The sequence below is a fragment of the Lampetra planeri genome, chromosome 22 (genome assembly GCF_965212315.1).
Source record: "Lampetra planeri chromosome 22, kcLamPlan1.2.h2, whole genome shotgun sequence".
NCBI lineage: Eukaryota > Metazoa > Chordata > Hyperoartia > Petromyzontiformes > Petromyzontidae > Lampetra > Lampetra planeri.
In genome coordinates, this window is record NC_136128.1 from 8676861 (window position 1) to 8702498 (window position 25638).

A 25638-nucleotide genomic window follows, 5' to 3' on the forward strand; every position below is an offset into this window, starting at 1 on the left:
GTCCAACTTCATCCCAGTTTATTTCTGCCCATCCCTCTTGCAGTTTCAACCAGGTTCGATTCACCCCCAAACAGAGTCCGCGTGTATCGTCTGTAGCGATTGTAAAGCCCAGAGGGCGCCCTGTTCGTTCCCAGTACATCTTAGCGCCACCTGCTCCTTCACTGTACCAAGCGACGGCATGGCTGGTGGATGCAGAGCCACTGGAGGACCGAGAGTCATGGTTTAGGTGCGTGAGTCATAGCGGGGGTTGGGGGGGTTGACCATACTTTACCACGCTGGTCAGTACTGGACGGTGAAGAGAGCACATTTTATGTCATCTTTCGCGGGGGACTTGACTTGGGCAGGGTTGCCTCTATTCAGCACAGCTACTCAGGTCTTCGTGGAACTGAAGATTCTACACCCTGGGAAGGCAGTGCTCCACTGTAGAGTAATGTAAGTTGACACTGATCAGTTAGGGTTTGCAGATAAGAGGAAGCATAGATAGGAGGAGTTTTACTTTGTAATGACAAGGTCACGGGAAATTTTAGGGATTTTTTTTTGCACGAGACTCCAGGATCGTCCGCTGGTTCCAGTAGCTCCTGATTAACGCCATCATTTAACTGGTTTCGTTAAAATGACATTCAAAATGAATCTGTTTTAATGACAGGTGAACGCAGGCAGGAGGGATGCACGTAACAGATGGGTAAGTGAAGGGCTCCCGTCATCTTGATGATTATTTAAATATGCTAATGATGCCTATGATGGGTGAGCAATTAGAATATTAACATTGCTTTGCGTTGCAAACAGGTGGCCATAATTGAGCTGCAACCTATTCCTATTGGACCGTAATTAATGAATCACCCGCTCATGTTACCTGCGAGTCTGGATTCGAAAATTTCTGAGCAAGACACGGGCATGCGCGTGTGGCCGACCGTTTTTCCGAATAACGTCGCGTGGATGATTCAACCTCCACCGTGAAATAGACAGCGCGTAGTACTTCTGCGGTTTGTGCACGCCACGGTATTAACTGGGGTGGCCGTGGTCCCTCGAACCGTTGAAAATGAGCGGGAGGCGATCGGCTACTCATCCATGTCGCACCCCCCCGCCCCCTCCCGTGGTGTGGCCCTCCGCAGGTTTCTTGAAGACCAGTCGACACCCAGCACCCCTTCCATCTCTCCCCCTCCTTCCTCTGCCACCGTCAGCAACACACGTGAGTCTACGCAGCTCTCCTGCCGCCCCAGTGGTGAGCTGTGGCTCCTGTTCCGGCAGACGGTCGGCCGTAGATTCCGGTTCAGGTTTTGCAGTCGACTGCGGTTGCCGCCAGCTCCTTTTCACAGATGTCCAGACATGGGCGGGCCTGTCAACCGTCGCCTACGGCTTCCCGCGAGAACATGTCTTGATGATAGCCCCAGCACCCACTGGTGCAACATCTTCTACTGCACCTGCGCACGTCACCTGCAATTAAAAAAACCCGTGGCGGAGCATGTTGCCAGCCTGAACTAGAGCCACGACGCGTATCTGTGAGACGTGGATACATGCGGAATGTATTCTTGATGGTGGTGGAGGGGCGGGTGGTTTTGGTGACCAACCACACTGCCTGCTGAACTAGAACTTGTCGCGTAGCCAAATGTGACTGAAGCTCTGTCATTATGAGGTTCTCAAAAAAGGCTAACCTGCACTTTTGTTTTAGTTAATCGATAAATCATTACTGCTATTAAAAATCATCGATGTCTCGAGTTACTTGGCTGGCTGCTGGCTGGGCTCCTCTCCGCCCTGCACCCTACTCTTTTAAGCCACACCACACACGACCTGTCAATCAACTGTGGCATATTGATCTATACTGCTGGTTGGACAGTGGCGTGGGGGGGGACCCGTTGTTTCAACTCCCATGCCGGGAGATTTGAGCCGCTGACCTCTGGATTGCAAGTCCAGTGTGCCAACTATTTTTCCTCCGCCCGTCTGTTTTTCCCCGTCCCTCCGTTCGTCTGTGCCCATCCGCCCATCCCTATTTCCATGTATCAATGCACCTGTCCGTCTGTTGTGGTCGATTCAGTCAGCAGGCTGTTCAGGATCGATGACAACGAGAGAGGTGCCCATGGCAACGATGATGATGATGGTGACACTATTGTGGAGGATTTAGCGAACGAGTCAAGCGATGACTTTGAAAGTGCATCTCAAGTCACCGGCCCGGTGAGTTATGCTTGCCGATTATGGATCTATACATTACATAACCATCAACGCAAACATTCAAAGATTGATGAATTCACTAAAAGGTATTTCTTTGTTCATGACACAGGCATAAAATCGTGCATGTAAGAATATTGTTTACAATTCATTAAAAAGATGTACAAAGGGCATCGTTAGGCGAATTGATGAGTGGGACAAGGCAGGGCATACATGAGCCATATAAAGGAGATGTAAAAAATAAGACAAAAATAATAAATTCTTGCATTTAATGAGAACACTGAATTGTTACCATCCATCAATTCGCAACAGGCTTGAAATTGTAAAATGCGTGGGATCGATAAAAAAGATACACATCGAGCTTCCCGTACGTGGGGCGTACGGCATAAATGAGTCATTCCAATCGCTAAATAAAGCATTGTCGTTAGCCTCGGGGTGAACGAGAGAAAAGCATCACTTCCTCCGTCGCTCTGCCGTGGCCTTGGGAGTCTCGGAGCCGAGCCCCCCGCTTGACATCCCATCTGCGCCACATCCGACGTTCGCCCGGGCTCTCACGGCCGTCTTGACCACAGAGATCCCCATCCTGCCATTCACCCCCCACCGCATGATCCCTAACCCCCCCCCACCCCGTACTCCTCTCCCCACCCTCCCCCTCACGGTCTCCGCTTTCCCCCATGAAGTTCTCACCAAAGTCGTGAATGGCCACATTGTGGAAGCGAGGGCTTTGAAGTCCCCTCCACACGACGCCAGTCCTGCCCTGTTACAGAACGTCATGGGATCTGCGGAAATGAGCGCTGGAAGCACACATGCTCCTGTTTTCTATATATATGTTTTTTTTCTCTCTCTCTCTCTCTTGCTGTATGCCCCCTTCCTATCACATCACCCCCGCCCCCTCCTGATTCTGTTTTGTTTCAATTATTGTTCTGTATTTTCCGCAAACAGCGCCTGCATTTCTGATTAAAACTCGGTAGTTACACTCGGGCGGAAACGATTTAAGAAATGGATAAGTCGCTCAAAGGGATGCATCTGAGTTGCGCAGCAGTAAGACGCTGGGGTGAGAGGTCACACGATGGGGGCAGCACCTTTTGGGCAAGTCACATGTATTGGCTTGGGAGCTGTGGAATAATATTTCTTCAGCAGTGTTTTCATGCCTCAGAAGCAAAGTCATCGGGGGCTAAAGCACGTCAAATGTGGTAATGTTTCTGCCTGGAACCGCCGTGCCGTGGAGATGGAACCCAGAGCCTTCACTCGCCCAGTGCAGTGACTCAACTCATCTTGTCAGGAACCTATTGAAACACTTTGACCTTGATGTGGCAAAGACGGTTCGGCAGCTGGCACTTCAGCGACCACGTTTCATTCTGTTTTAACGTTGATTGCCTCCTATTCCACTCTCGACTAAAACCAGGATATATTTCTCAGTCAACACTAGGTCTTTCAGAACTGTGCGGTATTCATATATATGTTGAACTTCTTCCATGCTGTAAGTAGCCAACTGTGTTAATCGGAGGTACTGTAATAGAGTGCAACGCAATCTCACCAGAACTTGGTACGAAACAATTCCTCCCACGATACACAGATTCCAATTCCTTCAGTGCCCAGGTCAAACCTAAACGGGTGGCAACCCTACCCCACCTCATTCATAATGGACTTATAGACATATGTCATATGTTTAGCCTCATAAATCCACGGTGCTTAATCCACAATCTATTGTGAAGCTTCCGAAGGTCAATATTAATTCACATGCTTATCTCGCCTCCTTTGCAGAGACATCCCATCTGGGATACAGAGGGAGACACTTCACGCATCACCGACCACTCCGCCAGAGCTCCACGTTCCACCACCGATGGACAAACCGAACCGTGGGCCACTCGTGTCAGTGATACCATCACCATGCAGACACAGCAAGTCCTCCATAGCCCCCTGCCAGGTCCTGAGTGGGAAGGCGTCTCCCGATCACGGCCCGCGTCATCACCTGGCAGCCCCAAGGTGAAGGGCGACCTTCCCAGGGCCGAGCACGTCAAGGCAAAGTCGTTTTGCGGGGAAGATCGACGGGACTTTGATGGAGGATGCTCATGGAAAGGGTTGCATGGCGGTACAGCTAGGCCCACGCAGTTATCAGCAGGTCGTGGTGCAGGAGCCAGAAATGAGATGCCATTCCTGGAGATTAAGAAGCTCTTCCCGGAGCCAAGAAACAAAACTTCCAGTGCGTCTTCAAATAAAACACGAAGAAACAGGCCTCGGAGTTTTGCAAATGAACCGAATAAAAATCCGTTGAGTGCAACAGGGAACGTACCTGCTAGTGCTAAAGATATGATTAGGTCTCTCTCTCCTAGCAACCGCAGTGATTTGTTTGAGCAGCTTAGTAAGCATAGCAGTAGACCCCAGAGTAGAATATCCCAGACTTCCAGAAACCAAAGCAGTAGACCACACACCCCAACAAAACATAGTGAGACGTTCCACCAGCCCATTAACGACAACAGTAGACCTAATACCCCCGCTTATGAGTGTGGTACATCACAACAATCGAGAATTAGAGGCAGCAGGCCACCCACCCCTGTTAATCAGAATGAGTCGTCCCAAGAATTGACTAGCAATAAGTTTTGGTCATCAACTCCCATTAGTCAGAGTGAGCCCATCCACCAGTCTGTGATCCATTCAAGTAGTCCACAAACCCCCAACAGTCACGGGGAAACATCTCCACAATCTCAGATTTTAGGGTGCATGCCAGACACCCATCCGAGTGATACTGAGGCATTCCAAAGGCCAAATACCAAAGCAAGTAGACCACAGACCCCCATTAGTCAGAGTGGAGGGTCCAAACAGCCGAGCGGCAATCCTAGTAGGCCTCAATCGCCTAACATTAGGAGTGAGGCATTTCAGCAGATTGGCCGCAGCAAAAGTAGGCCCCAGACTCCTATCAGTGGTGTTTTACCATCTCAAGACACTATGAATACTGCAAGTAACAGACCCCAGTCTCCTGCTAATAACAGTGAGCTATCCCAATGTCCAGTTCGAAGGCCGAGTAGGCCTCAAACTCCTAGTAATGAGCGTAAGGCATTTAAACACTCTGATATCGACAGAAGTTCGCCACAAGCACCTATCAATGATCATGAAACGCAACAGCAGACTAGAAATATGACACACGGCAGTCCTGCCACTTATGATAATCAGAGTGTACTGCCCCATCATCCCAATGGTAAGGCTAGTCGGCCTCAAACTCCGAATAGTGGCAGTGAGACCTTTCAGAAGCCTGGTACCAATAGAAGTCGACCACACACTCCTACCAGTAATTGTCCAACATCTCACCAAACCAGAACCTCCACAAGCAGTAGACCTGCCACCCCTAGTAATCCAATCGGATTGTCCCATCATCCCAGCGGCATCTCTAGTCGGCCTCAAACCCCTGGAAGTGTCCGAGGATTGTCACACGAGTCAAGAGACAGCGGAGACGATGCCGTGGTGACCCCAACTCGAGACGGCAGAGCGGAGAGCAAGGGACATCCTGGCCCAGCGTTCGAGGAGCAGAGAGATCCAGCGCGAGACCAGAGCCACCTGGAGCTCGACAACACAGAGGCCTCAATGCAGGTGCGCACATGCACCCACATAGTTCATCCTGCGTGTGTGTGTGTATGAAGTGATAGGTTAGGTCACTTCACTCGAATGCAGTAATCACGGTTGGCTTTGTACGGTGAAAATGAAGTTCAACACGCATACAAGCATTTCATCTTCTTGGTTCTTTCGGTAAAGTCACGTAGAAGGGAAGTAATAAAATAATACAAATAAAACATAATAAAATAAAATAATTTTCACGACGTTTCGGCTACAACGCAAGCAGCCGTCTTCAGGTGAAGAATGAGACACTGCCAAGCTAGGAGCTTATATATAAGCTGGGTTGGAGGTGGAAGAAGAAGAGAGCATTTCATGTCAATGCCAAGTGGTATCTGAACCTGTCCTGGGTGTCTTCCAGGTTTATTCAGCCATAAAGGTGGATCCGATATACGTGTGTAAATATTAGCATAAGGGAAATTAAGGGTGTAGTGTCATGGCACTTCCTTGCAAGCCCTGTTTGCCTTAATAGATGCTCACCAAGAGCATTGGGACCCTTAGGCAATTACGATGTATGGGGGGGGGGATCTTTGTCTTTGTGTGTGGAGAAGGGGTGTCGTTGTTAGCAAGATGCGCCGTAATATCAGCTTCAAATTCATGCATTTTAAAAGCCTGGTGTGATCTATCAACCCTGGATTACAGGCGTTTATCGCCGCTAATATATTAAACTCATCCAAGGGGAAGTGCCCATGCCTTGATTGGCATGAAACTGCTACTATCGGGTAATTAAGCTGAGCAGTTCGTTCACTCCGAACTGATTGAAAAGCACCTTTGCTCTGCCCCCTCGGTGCAATCAGGTCCCTCACGAAGAGAAACTCCCACTGACAATTTCCCTGCCAGGAGCCGGCTATTCATTAAATGAGTTGTCTGGGCTTGAACTGTGAAGTGATGTTTTTCGAGTTTGTCGCATTTTCCTTGCCTAACGTTGAGGAAGATGCATCACCCATGGCTGGAAGTAATGTATTTGATCATTTTAACACACTATGTTTTCACGGCTGTTATTTAATCACAATATCGAAATTTACCACTTTTTTGTATCTTACAATAACCATTTTTCTAGGGATAAATGGACAACTGCGGTTGTGTACGGGCTAATATTAGAATGCAGATATTAGGTTTTTTTTATCGATTTGGCATTGATTTTTTCTTTACGGTGAAACGATTGGGTTGTGCTTTCATCTTCATTTCTTCTCCACGTTTCGGAGCGAGTTTCACAGTCTGCGCGTGGCTGATGTCGTGCAAAGGGGAGCATCCGATGCGCCACTGCGCAAGGTTAACAATCATGGTGGCCAACAATCACGGGAAAGTTTTCGCATTGCTGCCCGACTTGGAGCGCAGTGCGCTAACCACCACACGTCCACCCACCTCCCGCCCCTGCGCCCCCCCCCCACACACACACATTCATGCATGCATCTGCACACACATTCAAAGATTCCTCATGTAGCCTCATAGGCTACTGATAATACGTCCCAGGGTGGTAGAGGTGGTGTGGGGGTGGAAGCACAGAGCTATGAACCCAGCAAAGTGGATTTGGCCACGGCTATAGTCAGCCAGCGGCAAGTGCTATCTGAAACAACCTTCACTAACTCTCACGGTGAAGTATCGATAAGCGGCTCCTACGACCGACGTGGCGTCGGGAGTGTCTTCAACCAGCAGCGGATTGACAATGGGTTGTAAATTGCTTTCGTAAGTGTTCATTATTTCCAAAATGGAAAGCGGCCCTTCGCTATCTACGCTTTGAACGTTGATCTCGACATTGCCGTTATCTATGCGTGCGGTCTCAGCAGCCGTTATCGCTGTCTTTGATCCTCACGTTTAATCTTGAGCGATGCAGATTTTAATTTATCGCCCTTCGTCGAGTCGCTGCTGCCTCTGGTCGTTGTGTGTACGTGCAGAGCTGGGGGCCCACTGTTCCCATGCATCGCTCAATTGGCGAGATGGGAAGAGGCGAGCCGTCAACGCTATTGGGCGAGATAAAATCGGCTCATTGGCGAGACTGTGCATGCACGATAAGTAAAATATAAACGCAGAATTTTTAGAAATACGATCAAATGAAAAAAGCATTGCGTTTGTGCGTGTGTGAAAATTCCCTGTCCCCACACACACACAACACTTGAAAAACGCGCTCCCTTTATATATATAATTAAGTTCTAATTAAGTGCTTCAAAGTCAGCGGTGAATGGAGCTCAGCATGGGCCTGCGATTGATTGACGAGCATGTAACAGCTTGCAGGGTGGCAGCCACCGTAAAGTCGGAGAAATCAATTTGTCGTTAACGGCCGAAGGATGCTGCACATCAAACTCACGTGGGCTCTCTCTCCAAAGTCCTGACGTTTTAATGAAGCACACGGTCGCATGAGAGAAAATTATGCCGGTAGTAATTACATGGGCGCGATGGGGTGGGGATGTGGGTTGCTGGGCATGTGGGTTGCTTCGAGACGGAGACTGTTTTGCATCTGTGCACTGTGTGCGTTCGTCCGCGTCGCGTCTGATAGGGCCCTCTCCTACGCCAATTTTAACAGGTGGCATCTCCGCAGGTTGGCTTCGGTAAATAAGACAGCACACAGCTGGGGTGTTGTTGTCCATGCGTGACAGTGCAACTCTGCAGTGTCTTTAATACAACAACAACAAAAAATCCGTAGATTTCTTTTTTTTTCCCAGAATACAATGTAAGTACCTCGATGAGGTATATGGAAAACTTGTCAGCAGCAGTAGCAGCAACCATGGTCAATCCACTGCTGGATGAAGGCTCCCACAAAGCCGCCGGCATCTCTCTGACGATCCTCCAATGTAATAATTCTGATGTCATTGCTCCATCTCCTCCGCAGACGTAAATGTGATATATATTTTCGTTTTATTTCCCCGGTATATAAAACCGTCATATTTTTCTTACTGATATTCATACCCACGTGCATATCGCCCCACTCTAACCAGTGGGTGTGATGGTATGTGTTCACGCTTGATGGCATACATGTTTAAACAGCTTACGTGATCAAATTTGTCGACATTAGTCGAGGCCAATGTACAAAAGGTCATCACGACCAATAACATTGATGCCACCGCAACTTGCCTTGGCTTTGCCATCCCTCCTTTCCTTCTGCCAGATCCCAGGTCGATTTCACATTTGGTATCCAAGCTCCAATGTCTGCATTTAGAGTCCACAGTGTGGCTGGAGGGCTGTCTTAGTTCCAGTAAACAAACGAATGAACTATTATTTATGTTACCAAGTTAGACCCACTGAGCTACGTAGCTCTTTATTGGAAGCGACCTGGACAAAAATGATCGCTCAACGAAGTGGCTCATCACGTGGACACGTATTGCAGCCGAATTCTCTAAAACGCATTTTGAGTCTGAATGTGGAGGGGGAAAACAAAACTGAGGACCCGGAGGAAATTCCACGCGACCACGGGGAGTAAACGCAAACTCCAAACACACAGGCGTCAGGGTCGGGATCGAACCCGCAGCCTCCTCCTGCATGCCAGGCGAGGTAGTTGGCGTCTCGTCAGCGCGGCTCCCCAAATTCCTCTGTGGACTTTTGTCGCACTTCCATAACCACCGTCTTCTGGCTGTCCGTCTTCTCCGTCATCGCCGGCTCCTGGGTGCCATTCCACACCAGACTTGCAATCCAGGGGTGGGCTTTCGATTTAAAGCTTTCGTGACTGCAGGGATTCATATTCTTGGTTCCTTCGGTAAAGTCACGTAGAAGTTGTATTTTATTATTGTATTATTTCCCTTCTACGTGACTTTACCGAAAGAACCAAGTATACAGGGGTGGGCTGTTCGCAATTCGATCTCCCGGCCTGGCAATTGAAACAATAGATGGGGGTCGGGGGGCATGTTTCGTAAGTACCACCCCTTCAGCCCACCCCCGACCACCGCTATCCACCCAGCAGTGTTAACGGCTTCGCCAAATGCAGTCGGCTCGGCAGGGTCACGTGGGCTGGGGGCAAAAGTGTGGGTGCTCCTAACCCTCTTCCAAAAACCGCCTCTGGTTAACGTGGAAGAGTAGGCCAAATACCCTTTCGGGTTTGCTACCATCGTGGGGGTCCTTCCGCCAGCAGTGTCGTGATAAGTAAATAGCAGCACGGCACCTTTACTTGGAGCGTCATGTAGTTTACAGACGACATTGATTCAACAATGATGATGACAATCATGACAGGTGATAATGATGATGATAATAATAATAATATATGCATTGATTCCTGGCAATGCCTCATTGAGCCTCAATATTGTTTCATGAGAGTCCTGTATTGGAATGTTTGGCATAATCCATTCGTGAGTGTTTAGAAGGTGGAACATCCAAATTAAGCCCGCGCTTGCAACGGGATAACACTCAAAGCTCTGCGCAGACAGATCCAAGAATCCGTTTGGCTCGACTGCCGCCTGCATGCCACCGTGCATCCAAAGCCCCGCAGATCCTGGCATTCCCAGCCAGTCTCTCCACCCCTGTCCTAAGTGCTTCACGAAGCGCAACCCTCCAAAAGATTCCCAGATCGGACGAGATCGTGGATGTGGGGGGGGGGAACATTTCGTGGGCGACTGGCCACGAGACGATCGATCGACGCCGCTTGCTTCCACGAGCTGCCAGTGTGCAGGGTGGGCTGTTAGGCGGTGGGTGGGTTGGCACCGCTTCGCAAGCATCCTGTCCATTGCTTCAGCTGGCACGTACCAGAGGGCGGGGGGGGGGAAATGAAAGGGCAGCGGCGGGCTCCTTTGTTGAGGCGCGGACGTGGCCGACGGATCGAGTCTTTTTTTTTCTTGTCTTGGAGCGATGCGCAAAGTTTCGCGATGCCGCAGTCGGAGGGCTTTGAAGGTCGTAGGGGAACGGGCGGAGCGTGCCGTGCTCGGGTTCCGTTCCGTACGGCGCCGTGCAGGGTTTTAAGCAAGAGGAGTTTCTGTTTGTTTCTGTTCATGCATTTATTCATCATGTGTTTCTGTATTTTCGTCACCGCGCTCTGTGTGCACCGCTCCACTTGCACGCACGGTGGAAGCCGATCAAGGGGAGGCTGCGTTGCGTTGTCAACCGCGTTAACGAGTGGTGTTTTATATTTTTATTATTTTATTATTTCCCTTCTACGTGACTTTACCGAAAGAACCAAGAATATGAGTGGTGTCCCGTCAACGTGTGAGCGTCTCGGATGCACCGTTGTCAGCTGTGGCCGCGTGTGTCTGCGTGAGTGTGCTCGCGTGTTTTGTTTCGCGTTCATTCGCACCAATTAATTACGATCAACGAGCCTCGCTGTCGCTTTGCTGTTAGCCGTCTCAATTGTGGGAATATCGTACGAAAAAAAAATTCCCACCCCCCAAAAAAAATATATACCGTAACAACGAGCTAATAGTCAAGAGTGTCGTTTTATTAACCCTGCGCGCTCCGCACGGGCGTTCCACGTCGTTGGAGCCCTCTCAGCGCTTTAACGAATGTCCTTCATCGAGTTTGTAACGGGCGGATAAGATCCCTTGCCGGTCTCGGTTGCGGCAGGGGCTGTGATACACCGAGCAAGACTGTAGGGGCACGATCGTGGCGTTTAGGTTAAACGGTTAATGGCTTGCGTTTCTCCCAAATGAATGCACGGGGTATGGCATTATAATACTGTCTGCCTATGCTGTTCCCGTGTCTACGTTTTATCATTCATTCTTACCTGATGATGGTTGCTTGTGTTGCAACCGAAACGTCGTATTCCATTATTATTTGATTTTATTTTCTACATGACTAATTCCTGCAAGGCGCTCTTCCCCCTCCATCCAAGCTTAAATAGACGCTCCAAGCCTGGGGTGTGTCATTCAGACTCTGTCTTCTCGACAGACCTGTTCTTCACCTGAGGACGGCTGCTTGCGTTGTGGCCGAAACGTCGTGAGAATTATTTCATTATGTTTTATTTTTATTATTTTATTATTTCCATTTTACGTGACTTTACCGAAAGAACCAAGAAGATGAATCCCTGCAGTCACAAAAGCTTTAAATCGAAATTTAATTCCTGCAGTTAGGAAGGCTTCGATTTTGGTGTAGAGTTGATAGGCACACTGCAATAGCGACCTGGGTTCAATTCGAGGGCGCGGATAATATCGGTGTCAAGTGGTAACGCAACTTCTCCTGGTCCGCCCCAAGGTTGACTCAGCCTTACATGAGTAGCTTGCGTGGAGCGTAAACAACGGCGAAGGGGAGGCATTGAATTCTGGGCTGACCACGTGGCCAGATGGTATTTGCTCGCAACACTTGCCACAACCGTTTATGGTGCAACACGGGGCATATTTGCGTTGTATTTGTTTTTGGTCAATTGTACCGATGTGCGGTTCAATGTTCTAAGATTCCAGAGACCTGCGTTTTATTCTGGATGATTTGAGGTGCATTGCATCTCTCTTACATTTAAAAGCATCTCCACACTGTCAGATTGTGACATTGGACTCTTGATTAATATGAATGAAAGTGCTTTGGAGACACATTTCACTTGAAACGATTTTTATTGGAAGGTTAAATTAAGTTTTAATCTAAATTCTACTTTTTCCCATCTTGTCCATTAATTATTGTCCAATTGAGCTATCGGCGTCATGAGATTAAGTGTCTATTGCGATATCTGACAGAGCAGGGCAACCCTTAAAGTTAGAGAATGGTGCACAGAAGCAGATATCGCAGACGCAGTCATTTTATGTATGTTGAACTTCTTTCGCGCCGTACGTAGCCAACCGCGCTAAAAGTTTGGCTACAAATGACGCCTGATTCACAGGGTAGGGGGCAGCAATTTCTCATGCGCCCTGCCACCGCGAGTAATGTTCATCACACGTCAGACGAACCGATGTTCTCCGTTCTCAGAGCTGGAAATTGGCAAAAGAATTGCAGCTATATATATTTTAGATTTTTTTGTCCAGGCATTGGTGACCGGACCGAAACCATCAACGCACTACGCTTGGAAATGCAGTTTAATCACATACGGCTGCCGGAAATTGGAACCCGGTATCTCAATGGTACCAGAGCCATGCTGTCAAAACTAAGCCACCAACTCACCTCGACTTTATTCTATATGGGGTGCGGGGGGGGCGTTATTAATCGCGAAATATTTTGAATTTCTCCTCCCCCCCCTGCTCTGCTGTATGTATGTTCAACTTCTTTCGCACCACGCGTAGCCCACCGTGCTTATCGGCGGTGCCGTACTTAATATTAAACATTGTATTGCACGTACTGTATATTTGTTTTGCCTTGCATTGCCTCCACATTGTGTTCATTTTTTTGGCTCAGGACCCACTTGAAAATAACATTTTTAATCAGTTGGACTCTCACGTGGTTTTTACATTAGAGGTTTGAATTATTATTCCATTCAGCTATACGTGAAATGCCAGCGTCGTATGTTTATTGTTTGCTTATTATTAATCTATGGGGTAATGCATGCAGTGATGCTTTTCCGTTACAGTGTAATGGCAAAATGGGAGCCTGTACTTGGCACGGACCACCTTTTGGTTGCCTCTATATAAGGAACGAAACAGGAGGACTTCTCCACAAATCTGGCTATCGCCTGATGAAGCTGGTTGTAATTACTGGCAAAACGTCGTACTCCGATTGTAAATGTTGTGGCTTGGCTCTCCAACACACCGGTGTGCTGTACTAGTGACAAATTGGCAACGTTCTGTTTAGGTGACAAACCTTACTAGTTGGCTGTGTCGAGTGGTGGCGGGTTTAATGACACATTTATATATTTACGTGATCTAACCCAAAAAAAAACTCTTATGGATATTAGAATTACATTGAAGTTTGTGGACCCAAACGCCCTCTTTAAAAGATATGGAGGTGAAGGTGCATAAGAGCTGAGATTATCACAACAAAGATCCCCCGTGTAGCCTGCATAGGCTGTGAGGGCGAGGTCTGTTGGCGAGCACATATCCGGGCTGGAACAGCAAACAATCACATGGTGTGGCCAGCACCCATGCCTGTGCTACACCGTTGTCTCCCAAGTGCTCATACTGTATTTACGAACAGCCCCAAGCACTGATAAAAAGGCCGTGCCAACCCAGGGTAGGCACAGATATTTGCCACCAATGTTGGCCATGAGCGGGAATCGAAGTTGGCACGCCGGGTTTCTAGCACGGTGCGCTCACCTCATACCAAACACAAAGATCCCCCGTATAGCATAAACAAATTGTTGGGGCAAGTGCTGTTAGCGAGCATCTATGAAGGCCGGCTTGGTACACGAGGAGGTGGGTGGCCAGCACCACGCCCGGCCGACTTTGTCTCCCCAGTATCGATGCTTACACACCGCACCAGGTATTTACTGAGTCGATCTAGGGGAGGCTCAGGACCAGTTCAGATTATCGTCACCGGCGTTGGCCGTGAGCGGGTATCGAACTCGGGTCGCCGGGTTCGTCGCGCAGTGGGCTAACCGCTGCACCACCGCTCCTCCACATACCCACAGACACGTACGCACCTCGCGCGTAGACTTTGAGTGGCACATTCTATCCGGAGCCTTTTCATTCCCCCGAGTCGTGACTGCAACGGTGACGGGAGTGAATGCACCCCGGCCGTGACATTTACCATCGCACGGGGGTCTCTTCCCCCGAAGGAAGGGCGGCGCTCTTATCACCACAGGTGAAAGCTGCGGGGGTTGGAGTGGGGAGGGCCGCATGAGTGTCTGTCATAGGAGATGCGCGTAAAACCTTTTACGTTTGAAGCCATGCAGATGGGGTTTTTTTTTCATTTTTAGGGCTCATTACTTCCAACTGCCGTGCGTTTTTAGACCATATCCATGACTTCACTTCGCTCTACTTTGATTTATTTTGCTTTTGTAATGTTTTGATCACTCAGGCCCCATGCGGTGGCGAGGTGTTAACTACCTCGCCTGGTCTGCAGGAGGTGGTGGGTCAGTGTCTTCCCGGTCGCAAAATTTTCATCCGCTGGAAATTTGAAACGCTTGTTCTTTCCGTTGAACGGGGTCCCATATGTTATATGGAGTGCTGTTGCCGATAGCATCGGTTAATCTGGTAATCGGTGATGCTGCTGATGACACCCACCCATAAGGGTGAAAGCGGTCCAGAATTTGCTCGCTTAAACAACTACGGCTTGAAAATATTGCTCTGGAAAGCCGATAGGCTGATGGACTCTTTTTAGATTTTAAGCTTTCGTGACTGCAAGGATTCATACTCTTAGTTCTTTCGGTAAAGTCACGTAGGTAAAAAATGAAATTAAAATTAATAAAAAAATAAAAAATAAAAACAATAAAATCACGACGTTTCGGAGGCAATACAAGCTTCCGTCTTCAGGTGAAACTGTCACAGCAAAATACAGATTTTTTGCTGTGACAGTTGTGATTATATTGTTTTTATTTTTTATTAATTTTAATTTCATTTTTACCTACGTGACTTTACCGAAAGAACTAAGAGTATAGACTCTTTTTATTTGTGGTGACACGAAACCCAGGCTGCTTGTGTTCCCAAGGGTCGCGTTGGCTAGAGCGGTTGTGCGGTGAACGAGTTAAATTCAAGTGTACCTGACAGCATCTTGACAGCTAATGCTGTGTTGGAGTTGTTATCATCCAGCATATCTGGCACCATGCACAGACAATGCTATTCATCGATTTTATTTAATGTTTACTTCCCATGTGAAATGACACACACACATATATATAAAAACGCAATCATAAATATATTAATATTATGCTCGTACAACTACAGCACCTTATTAGCCAAAAATGTTCAGACATAGAGATATTAAATCTGGACGATTTAAATATATATGTATATCTAGCGTCGCACTCCATAGGGAAATTAATTACTTGAGTCACCAATGATGGAAATCATATTTCACATATTTTTGTTAAGTGTGTAGCATAAGTCTGAACCAATGTATATAGCATGAAGATATCCAATCAACCTCTGGGCTGTACATTTTTTGCTGGCGAAGTTTCGTGTATATAAAAAATAGAGCAGATTTTTTTTTTCTCTGACTCGACTCTAGATGCACCAAATTTGCATTTTCCATAGCCCTTATATAACACCATTGGAATACTGTATATGTCAGTCACTCAGTCCTCACAGAACAAGCACGTGATTGGTCCGTGACGTTTGTGATTAAATACGAATTAAGCTATGCGATTCAAAGTATGTTGTCATACATTTGATCATTTGTGATTTTTTTCTCCAAATTGAGATTTTTATAACAATGTTAAGCATTGCTATGAATTAATGTTACTTTTATTCGCTAAATAAGAATGTCCTTTGAAGCGTCCTCGAAAGAGCAGTATTAGCGGGTGCTCGGTATTCTTTACAAATGAGGCCGCTGTTGAACATTCCAAAGTTTAGCTGAGATTATTAACTTTTTTCACGAATGCCTAAATTTGTATGTATATACGTTTAACTTTTTTCGCACCGTACGTAGCCAACCGGTTCTACGAAGTGATCGAGGGGGTAGTCAAAGCGGGCACAACTGTGCGTCTTGATTGATAGGAAGGCTGCGCGCAAGCAACAGAGGTGGTGGGGACAGGCACGTGCAGTCACTCATTATGCGTTGTCGTTGAGTCATTGTGGGTGTTTCCACATTATAAAATACGTGTGTGTTTTAGTCCATCGACCTATTGACCTCCTCGACTAGCGGTCCCCAACCTTTTTGGCACCAGGGACCGGTTTCGTGGAAGACAATTTTTTCACGGACCGGGGGGGGGGGGGGGTCATCATTGGGTCTTTCCCCCTTTTCAAAGAAGCTCACCAGCGACGTTTGTTTTTAAATCCTTTATATTAAGTTCACTTGCTTGCTTGCGTGCTTGCGTGCTTGCGTGCTTGCGTGCTTGCTTGCTTGCTTACGACCGTGAAAATCTTTCGGTCGTTTTTTAACCCATTTCCCGTGATCCAATCGAGCTGACATTTTGCACACAGACTCGTTGTGCGTGACAATTAATTTTCGTGAAAAAAATGTTCAAATATTTTACACTGTTTAGGGAAATTTTTTTTTATATTTATTTACCAATTGCTTAATGGTGGCAGACAATCATCTGACCCATAGGTGGCAGCCATCTCAAGCCAGAGGACGAGAGGACTCTAGCCGCCACGCATATAAAGGATTTATAGTGAAAAACTTTGTTTTTACGGGTTAATTTTTTTACTCATTGTGGCTAGGGGCTAGAGCTTGTGGGCTTACCAACACTGTGACTGATACAAGTGCGTAGTGGGGGAAAGAGGTGCGGACGGAAGTGGTGAATAATGAAACAATTGGGGCGGGTTCCACGCGCGGACTCACCGCTCTCACCTCCTGCTGCTGTGCGGCCCGGTTCCTAACAGGACACGGACCGTTACCGGTCCGCGGCCCGGGGGTTGGGGACCTCTGTTCTAGACTATTACTACCCATCCCGATGTGTTTTAAGCACGGGATTTCTGGACTGCTTTCGACCTTGTGGATTTCATCATCGGTCAGGCTCGTTTTAGACAAAATGCCGCCCGATTTACCAGATGTTATTGGCAGGGGCACTCCCATCGAAAACTACGGGACCCCGTTCAACACGTAAAACAAGTATAACCCGTAAAAACAAAGTTTTTTCACTTTAATCCTTTATATGCGTGGTTGCTAGAGTCCTCTGGCTTGAGATGGCTGCCACCTATGGGTCAGATGATTGCATTGCACCATTAAGCAATTGGTAATTAAATATAATATTTCTTTCCTAAAAAGTGTAAAATTTTGGAAAAAATTTTCACGAACATTAATTGTCATGCACAACGAGTCTGTGTGGAAAATGTCAGCTCGATTGGATCACGGGAAGTGGGTTAAAAAACGACCGAAAGATTTGCACGGTCGTAAGCAAGCAAGCAAACTTAATATAAAGGATTTAAAAACAATGCTGTGAACAAACTCGTTATACGTCACCATAGAGCATCGTGGATAAAAGCAAATAAAAACAGAAACTTGTATTCGATCGCCCATGTTAGCTATTACGATGGAGTTTAGCGTACATTGTCTGCTCCCCGATGTTGCACTCATTAGGATAAGGGGGGTGCGAGGGAGCCGTCACTCATTGCTGGACCCTTTTCTGGCACCGTCCGTAGCGGAATGACGTTGTTGTACCCTACCAGCTAAACGGTTTCTCTCCAGTCAGTTGCTAAAAACCGTCCAGCGGCACACAGATTAATTGACGCGCATACTAAGTGGCATGTACACTCAATGTCACGTAGATTGGTCACCGTGCTCGATTGTAACTTGCTTGTCCAAGTGCCAGGTTTCAAGCTACAAACCGAATTATAGGACGTATCACCAACTTTGAGTTTGCTATAATTTGAAAAATATATACATTTACGTCTTATTAAAAATGCATCTCCACAGAATACGGTAATTGGCGCTCGAATCTGTTGTCCGGTTGCACTTTTCGTTTAGCAATTTACATTTTGGTGGCTTTTCCAGCATAGCCCATATTGCGGCTTAGCCATTTCTGGCTTAGGGATGTGTTTTTGTCCATGCGAAAAAAAACCCATTAAATATAATTCGTGTTTGATGCTTCTGTACGGTCCTTGGTGACTGGGCGCAGACCATCGGCTCGCTGCACCTGAGAACCCAATGTAATGACGCCCGTCGGTCTGAGCGGTACCAGCGTACAGCCCTAACGCAGCATTAGCCCTCTCACCTTCAGGTAGCTTCATTCCTGCATTGTCTAACTACATTGATGACGCATTTATTCTAGAGCTGCTTTAACACGTAGCCTTCATGACCAATGTTGTTCAGAATGGAGTTTTATTTTTTCTCTGGCTGTTGCCTGATGACGCTCGTTGTAATTACCGGTGAAACGTCGTCCTTCAATTGTAAATGTTGTGGGTTTACTGTCCAACACACTGGTGTGCTGAACTCGTAACTCATTGCCACATTTTGTTTACGTGACAAATCTTTCCAATTGGCTGTGTCGGTTGGCGACGGGTTTAACGGCACATTTCTATTTAGTTGACCTAACCCCAAAAAAAACTCTTATGGATTATTTTATAGCCGTTGTCGTTTGCATTTCTTTAAGTTAGATTGCTAATTGTTTATACGAGACAATTGTTGTTTTGTTAATCCCATTCTGCCTTTTCATCGGCTCACTGCTTTCGTGCAACGAGCGTTGTGGGATCAGGTGACTTTGTCGTGATGTCGTGGGCACAGCAGGCGGGCCGCAGCAGCCTCAAGTCAGATTGCGTCTTGTCGAGACGATTATATTGAATTATCGCTCGCGGGCCACCCTCCGTTAGGGTTACCACCTGCCCTGGCTTTTCCCAGGATTGTCCGCTTGTTTCCCAGGCAGCTGTCCTGGGAAATCTGCAAGTATTCCTGAGACATTAAAGTCTGAGTCATTGTCAGTAGTAGTAGGAGTGATAATAATACTGTAATGCCACAACTCAGAACAATGCATTCCTTCCTCCGCTCTTGGGAGATGTTCTTCTTCCCATGAGGTGTCTTGGGTTTTTTTGTTTGCACCTTCAGAGGTGGCAATCCGACTCCATCCCCCCGCACCTGCCAGCACCATTGCTGCATGGGCGTTCACACGGCCATGACGCCCCTTCCTCGCTCCACAGCGAGCGCACGTCACGTGTCGGTGATGGGCACGTGGTGACACGTGGAACAACCATCGCGTCCCTTGTAAGGGTGGCCAGAGCGACATGAAGAACATATTAAGAGCATAGCATCTTCTTGGTTCTTTCGGTAAAGTCACGTAGAATGGAAATAATAAAATAATAAAAATAAACATAATAAAATGATAATATAATAAAGCAATATAAATTATTATTATTTTATTATTTCCATTCTACGTGACCTTACCGAAAGAACCAAGAAGATGAATCCCTGCAGTCACGAAAGCTTTAAATCGAAATTTAAGAGCATAGTAATTTTGCTTTTTAAATATTTACAAACATTTTAATGCAATGAATGTAGACGACTATCTTGAACAGTACATTTGTGGAAATGTCAGTGAGGCTAAGTAAGAAGGTGAATTGTATTTAAACAAATAATAATACGAAAGAATTATGTAAATTCCTCAAGTTAAACGCGATCGGATTTTGTACGTACACATGTAAATATGTTATTATTTACAGCTATTAATTACGATGTCGTGAGTAAAAAATATGAAAGTAAACTCAAGCAAATATCAAAAATGAAGTGTGAAAGTTTGACTCGAGATAAATATGAGCTAAACAAGTCACCTCCAAGAAATCTGCATCATAAAATGTTTCAATAATTGCATATTTTATGGTATGAAGAAGTTCCACTGCCGAAACACCTCACCCGTTTAACGCGTAGGCTTTCGCGACCAATATCATACATAATTCAGGTTTTTTTTAGGTTAGATTTCGTAAGATCTCACTTACTACATATTCTTTGAAGGCCACACGGTGTTAGTGACGAATGTTGTTGATTTGTTAAGCTACGTGTGTTTGTGCACCACTAGCAGCGCAGCAGCAGCAGCAGCAGCAACATCACCAGACACATTTTTTGTGTTAATTTCAGGCGTCGAAATACACGGACACGTAACATTGTACGTGGGTTCCTGTCAATTCACGAAAAAATGTGTTTAGCTCAAAAATACAACGTCTCAAAATCTCATGAGTTGTTATTCGCCATCCTTGGTAAATTATTAATGATTATCACTTACTCTTAATTGCCCGATGGAGTCATGAGATATTTATCAAGGCAGAACCTTGCCAAGTTAATGACGTCTGCCCACTTGTGTTTCTTTCTTTCTTTCTGTTACGTGTCCTTTATTTGTACGGGCCAGTGGGTGGAGGACATCTGAAAGGTCACTGCAGTAAATAATACAGTGGAGGTGTTTATGTAACCAGCCACCAAAATGTTATAAGAAAGTCCTCCGATGCTCATTTGATTCATAGTAGATTCTTCTGCTAGGCCGCGTTAGTGACGATCTGGGCAGATTTGTCTCATCAAGACCCTCCACCACCCGACACAGCCAAACAAATACAATTGTCACGTGGCGTGCGAGCGTTTAACAAAGTGTCAATTGTTGTTTCAGCTCACTCCGTTAAGTTGAAGAAGTGTTCACAATCAAATGTAGCAATTGGATAAGTTACGTTTCACTTGAGTCTTCGTCAAACATCATCGAGACAATGTCCAGGATATCATAATGTAAATATCGAGGTCAGTCCGACTTCCTGGATTTTGATTCTGACTTCGTGACGTGGCCTCAAACAAAAATCAACCATGAATCAAAATAAAATAGCTGCCAAAACGTACGTGTTCAAATGTTCAATGGCTTGATCGACCAGGTGAGAACCCAGCAGACTTCAAGGCACTTTTTCAAGTGGGAACTCGGGTCAATAAGTAAATCCATGCCTAACGTGCAAAGTTAAAAGAAAATAACAGGCAGAAAAAAGGGAAAATCGCGCATAAACGATGTAGAAAACCTAAGTAAAAACAAACTCAAGATTTTAAGCACCTTGGAAAACGTCTATTATCCTCAGCCATTATCTGTCCACTGCTGGTTGCAGGTCTCCCCCAAGCCGCCGCCATCTCCCAAGGTAGTCTCGCGATGCAACAGTCCATCAGAATGTGTATTTAGACTGGAGGAATCCAATGACATTGAAGCTCTTTTTCACAGACGTCCATCTAGCTCGGTGCGCAACCTCATGTCATTGCTCCATCACCTGCCAAGGTCAGAAGGGCCACAGGTGACCTAGCGATGCCTGAATTGCCTCTGTACAGGTATCGGCCGCTGCAAAGCTAAACCCACGGAAGTGGGGCCTATCTTGACCAGGCCAATAACACGAGCCGCGCCTGTGGGGCACAGCTGATGATGATGCTTCATCACTTTTCTGCTCCAGTTGCCATCTGCTCAAGGAGGCAAGATGCAGTCGATGATTTAAGGGCCGATACTGACCTCGTGTGGGCCTGTGCCCAAAAATGTCCATCGAAAATAATCTAACCAGGTTGCTCTGATGGATACAGGATGGATGCATCTCTGACGTTACAAGGATGTTACCTTCCTAGATGTATAATTGGAGAAGTAATATTGTAAATTTAAATGGAGGAAATAAGAACCACCCTCGGATTTGCTGATCACTTAGCCATTGTTTCTAACCAGTGGAAATTAACTTCAGGGAACATTTCACAGGGGGGAGTGAAAAGAGATCCATGCATTTTAAACTATAATAACGCACGTTGCCAGACGGTTGTGATTTTAAAACGGCCGATTTAGCCCCCGCAAGAAAACATTCCCCTTCGAGCGTTAAATGCTTCACGTCTGCCCACGAGCTGTTGATGTGAATCTTCGCGAGGCTGCGAGAGTTATATGTTATTCAATTTTTCCCCCCCGCGGTCCCTAATGGGCGCTATCGATGGGAGGGGATTGAGTTGCCGCTGAGTTTTCATGTTCTTTCAGACGCAAACCTTTCCGGCCGCAGAAAATAAAAGGAAAAAAAATCTTAATTTCATTTCTCAGCACGGGGGGGCTTTCGGGAGATGATTCAGCTGAAACTCTTTATGGGGAGTTCCTGCCACATCCTTCCGTCAGCTTAACCCATGCGGCTCCCTGATATTTCATGTATTGTTATGATATAATCTACGAATGATTTATTATTTTCAACTGAAAGTTGGGGTGGTGCGGGGGCGGGGTGTGCATCTTATTATCCGGTTTGCGGCCTGAAAACCTGGCACCTGGACGTGCGAGTTACGATTGCACTCGGCATCCAACCTACGTCTCACTCAGTCCATGTGTCACTCTGTCCATGTGCCACTTAGTCTGCCTACCAGTCAGTCCATGTGCCAGTCAGTCTGCCTACCACTCAGTCCATGTGCCACTCAGTCTGCATACCACTCAGGCCATATGCTACTCAGTCCATGTGCCACTCAGTCTGCATACCACTCAGGCCATATGCTACTCAGTCCATGTGCCAATCAGTCTGCATATCACTTAGACTATATGCCAATCACCAAACAGATCTTAGCAAACAATTGTGAAAGAATGCATTTTAGCGGTCGTGTACACAAATCCAATACAGATGCGTTATTTAGTTGCACATGGTGACACACACGGCACGGAGTTCATCTCATGTGCGCTGCGAGCGTCGCTGCAGCGGCGTTGAGATGAGCAGCCGGTGCCGTGACCCGCAGTGCGAGCATTGCGCTCCGTACCGGGCACCGTGCTCCTCACCGTCTGTGTGACGCTACCGCACCATCACCCGCGTTGCCTTCACCCCTTTCCGTCTTCTTGTCGTCGTCGTTGTTGTTGTTTTTGTTTTCGATAGTTATCCAAAAATGTTGGAGTGCATCGTACTTTCCAGCGTGTCTTTCTAATCGTGGGAATGCACCAGCTTATTGCCGTTTATCGATCCACTGCTGGATGAGGGTTTCCAAAAACGCTGTCGGTCATGGAGGTTTGTGAGGTCATGCTTCGGCACACGTCGGTGCAAAGGAGGCCCAGGACCGAATCAGATTCCATTTCAGAATCAGAATCTCTATTTATCCGGGAGGAATCAGATGAGCTATAAAGCGATTTTTCACAGATGCCCAGTAGAGGCGGGTTAAAATGTTACAATAACAAGCAATACAACAAATATTATACGAGTGCAAAGTATAGGAAAGGTAAGCAAGTGAATAAAAAATATATTAACGAAAACTTAACTCTTTTTTATTTGACCGGGTAATGTCCACTGAGCTATTACTTATATTTCAGAAGCGACCTGGACACAAATGATAGCTCAACGAAGCGGCTTATTACGTGAAAATGTATTGCAGCCAATTAATGTAAACGCATATTTAAATAACAATGATGTGAGCCAAAGCCGAGAATCAAAACTCGGATTGCAGTGCACTAACAAATGTACCACTGCTCCACCAATATGTCTTTATTGCACACTGTAATTATATTTGTGTTATACTTTCATTAAATTTCCATCTCTTTTATCTAAATATAGAAAAAACCCTTTTTTCATTAAAATAAAATGTCTCAGATGTTCATCGTATCATTGACCAGAATTGCATTACGTAGAATGTGAAAGCCACACTCGGTGAAATGCAATCTGCAGATGTATAAGCGCGGTTCGGAAGAAAAAAAACAAGTTCACGTGAGTCCGTTTCATGGAATTGGTTTGAGGAAGCGTTAGCCTTCTAGCAAATTGGTTACTATCTCATCAGTGTATCTGTGCGTGCTTGTGCGTGGTGCTGACCACCCACCCCCTCGTGTGCTGTGCTGGCCTTCATAGGTGCTACTCGCTAACAGCACTTGCCCCAACAGTCTGTTTAGGCTACACGGGGGGCGGGGGGGGGGTATTTGTCTTTTTATCTGTTTATAGGATTATAGGAATATATGGTGGAATAATATAGGATTATTATGAGCAAGCGTGCCTTGCACTCTAGTGGTAGTGCCTTATGCCGATAAAGCCCTACTCTAAGCCATGCAGTCGAGCAGTGTTCTGAAAAATATCCAGCGCTGTGTGATATTGACTACGAGTGTACACATTATATTGAAACGCTAACAATCCCCATTGCATATAGCGGCCTCTAGTGGCATCAGGGGTCACAGATGAACCAATTACATACAACAAATACGCGAGCGCATGTATCGATTTTAATCGATGCATGGTTACACCCCCCTCCCTCGCTTAACGTTTCCTTCTGTTGACATTGTTGAACGATCCGTTAAATGCGCAGAGTGTAAAATTTATGTTCCCGAGGTGAGCATCAGGGTTAGAGTTTGCTGAACAGAGCTCGCCCAAAGCCTTGATTATTGCCCTCATTCAATAATAATAACGATCACGATGAATGTCACCTTGTGACGCTGCGCCACTGTCACCCATTATCCCCTTGCTCTCAAAGAGAGAGAGAGAGAGAGAGGATAACTCCGAGGCGTTAGCAGGAACCACAGACGAGCGGGAAAGGCAGCCCACGTGGTGAACCCGCACCACTAACAAATGCCCAAGCTCTGGGATCCTCTATATATGAAGGCGTCATCGGCCAATTAATGAGTTGTTTGAATGTGGGAATAATCCCATGCGAGGGAGCAACACTATCTTATTGAAATGGGACAGGTGGAGGTCTACAATTCTGGTGTACCGCGCTCTCCTTGCGAGCCCGGGTATGTCGCCCCTTCAATGTGCACAGGAGGGGAGCTTCGCGACGCGTGTGTGTGCGCGCGCAATCCACCAACCCTCAGCTTCCACAGCGCTGGGGATTTGCAGGCGTGCATCTCCACCGCCGCCGGCTGCCCCCCGCCGCCATTCAAGGCCGTGAATGGTGTCTGGCCGGCGCTATTTCCAAACGAGCCAGACAAAGGAGGACAGGGAACGTTCGGGGGGCGGGCGGGCGCGTCTGGCTTCGCGAGAACCAGGGTGCGTGGATTGAATAAGACGACACCTTCTCTGTCGACAACCAAATAACCGTCGGCTGACGTCTCCTTTGTCCTCGGTCTCCATCCCGCTCTTCTTCTTTTTTTTCCCGGCTGCGGTGGTTGATGCTCATTTTGCGGGAGCCGGTGGGTGCGTTCATTTGTTCAGCGGCCTTCAACTCCCATACCCCGCGTTCGTGTTTAGTTTTTGCATCGCCCTATTGTGTGCGGGGACTGTTGTTTCCTATGCCGCAGGTCTCGGGCACAATTTGACTCTCCGCAGCCGGCCATGGCATGCTGATGAACCCCAATAGTGAAAATGATAATGGTAAAAAAAACGTCCGTGCCTGTGTGAAAGGCGTGAGGCTCAATGCGATGGCAATGCGGGACTGTTTTTTGTTTGTTATACAGATGCCCCTCCATCAAGGCATAACCCGGGTATTGTAATCGCGGCTTCAACTGAAATTCAGCTTGTGGTTTGTTGAAAGCGGCAGAGCTGTGCACAAAGAGAAAAGGAGACGTGCCACAATGGAAGAAGACACTGTCTCCTACCAAAAATAAACAAACAAACAAAAGAGATGAGCAAGATTGGAAGATAACACGGTCTC

At 46.8% G+C, this 25638-nt stretch overlaps 1 protein-coding gene across 1 annotated transcript in view; it reads left to right on the plus strand.

Moving 5' to 3' along the window:
- Positions 1–665: 665 nt before the first annotated feature.
- The window catches only part of LOC144725114 (uncharacterized), a 45259-nt gene continuing 20286 nt past the window's right edge, over positions 666–25638 (plus strand). Inside the window, exons 1-4 of the mRNA XM_078604585.1 lie at positions 666–682; positions 1113–1189; positions 2033–2169; positions 3928–5748. Coding sequence (XP_078460711.1) covers positions 666–682; positions 1113–1189; positions 2033–2169; positions 3928–5748 — 2052 coding nt within the window. The remainder of the gene's footprint in view (positions 683–1112; positions 1190–2032; positions 2170–3927; positions 5749–25638) is intronic.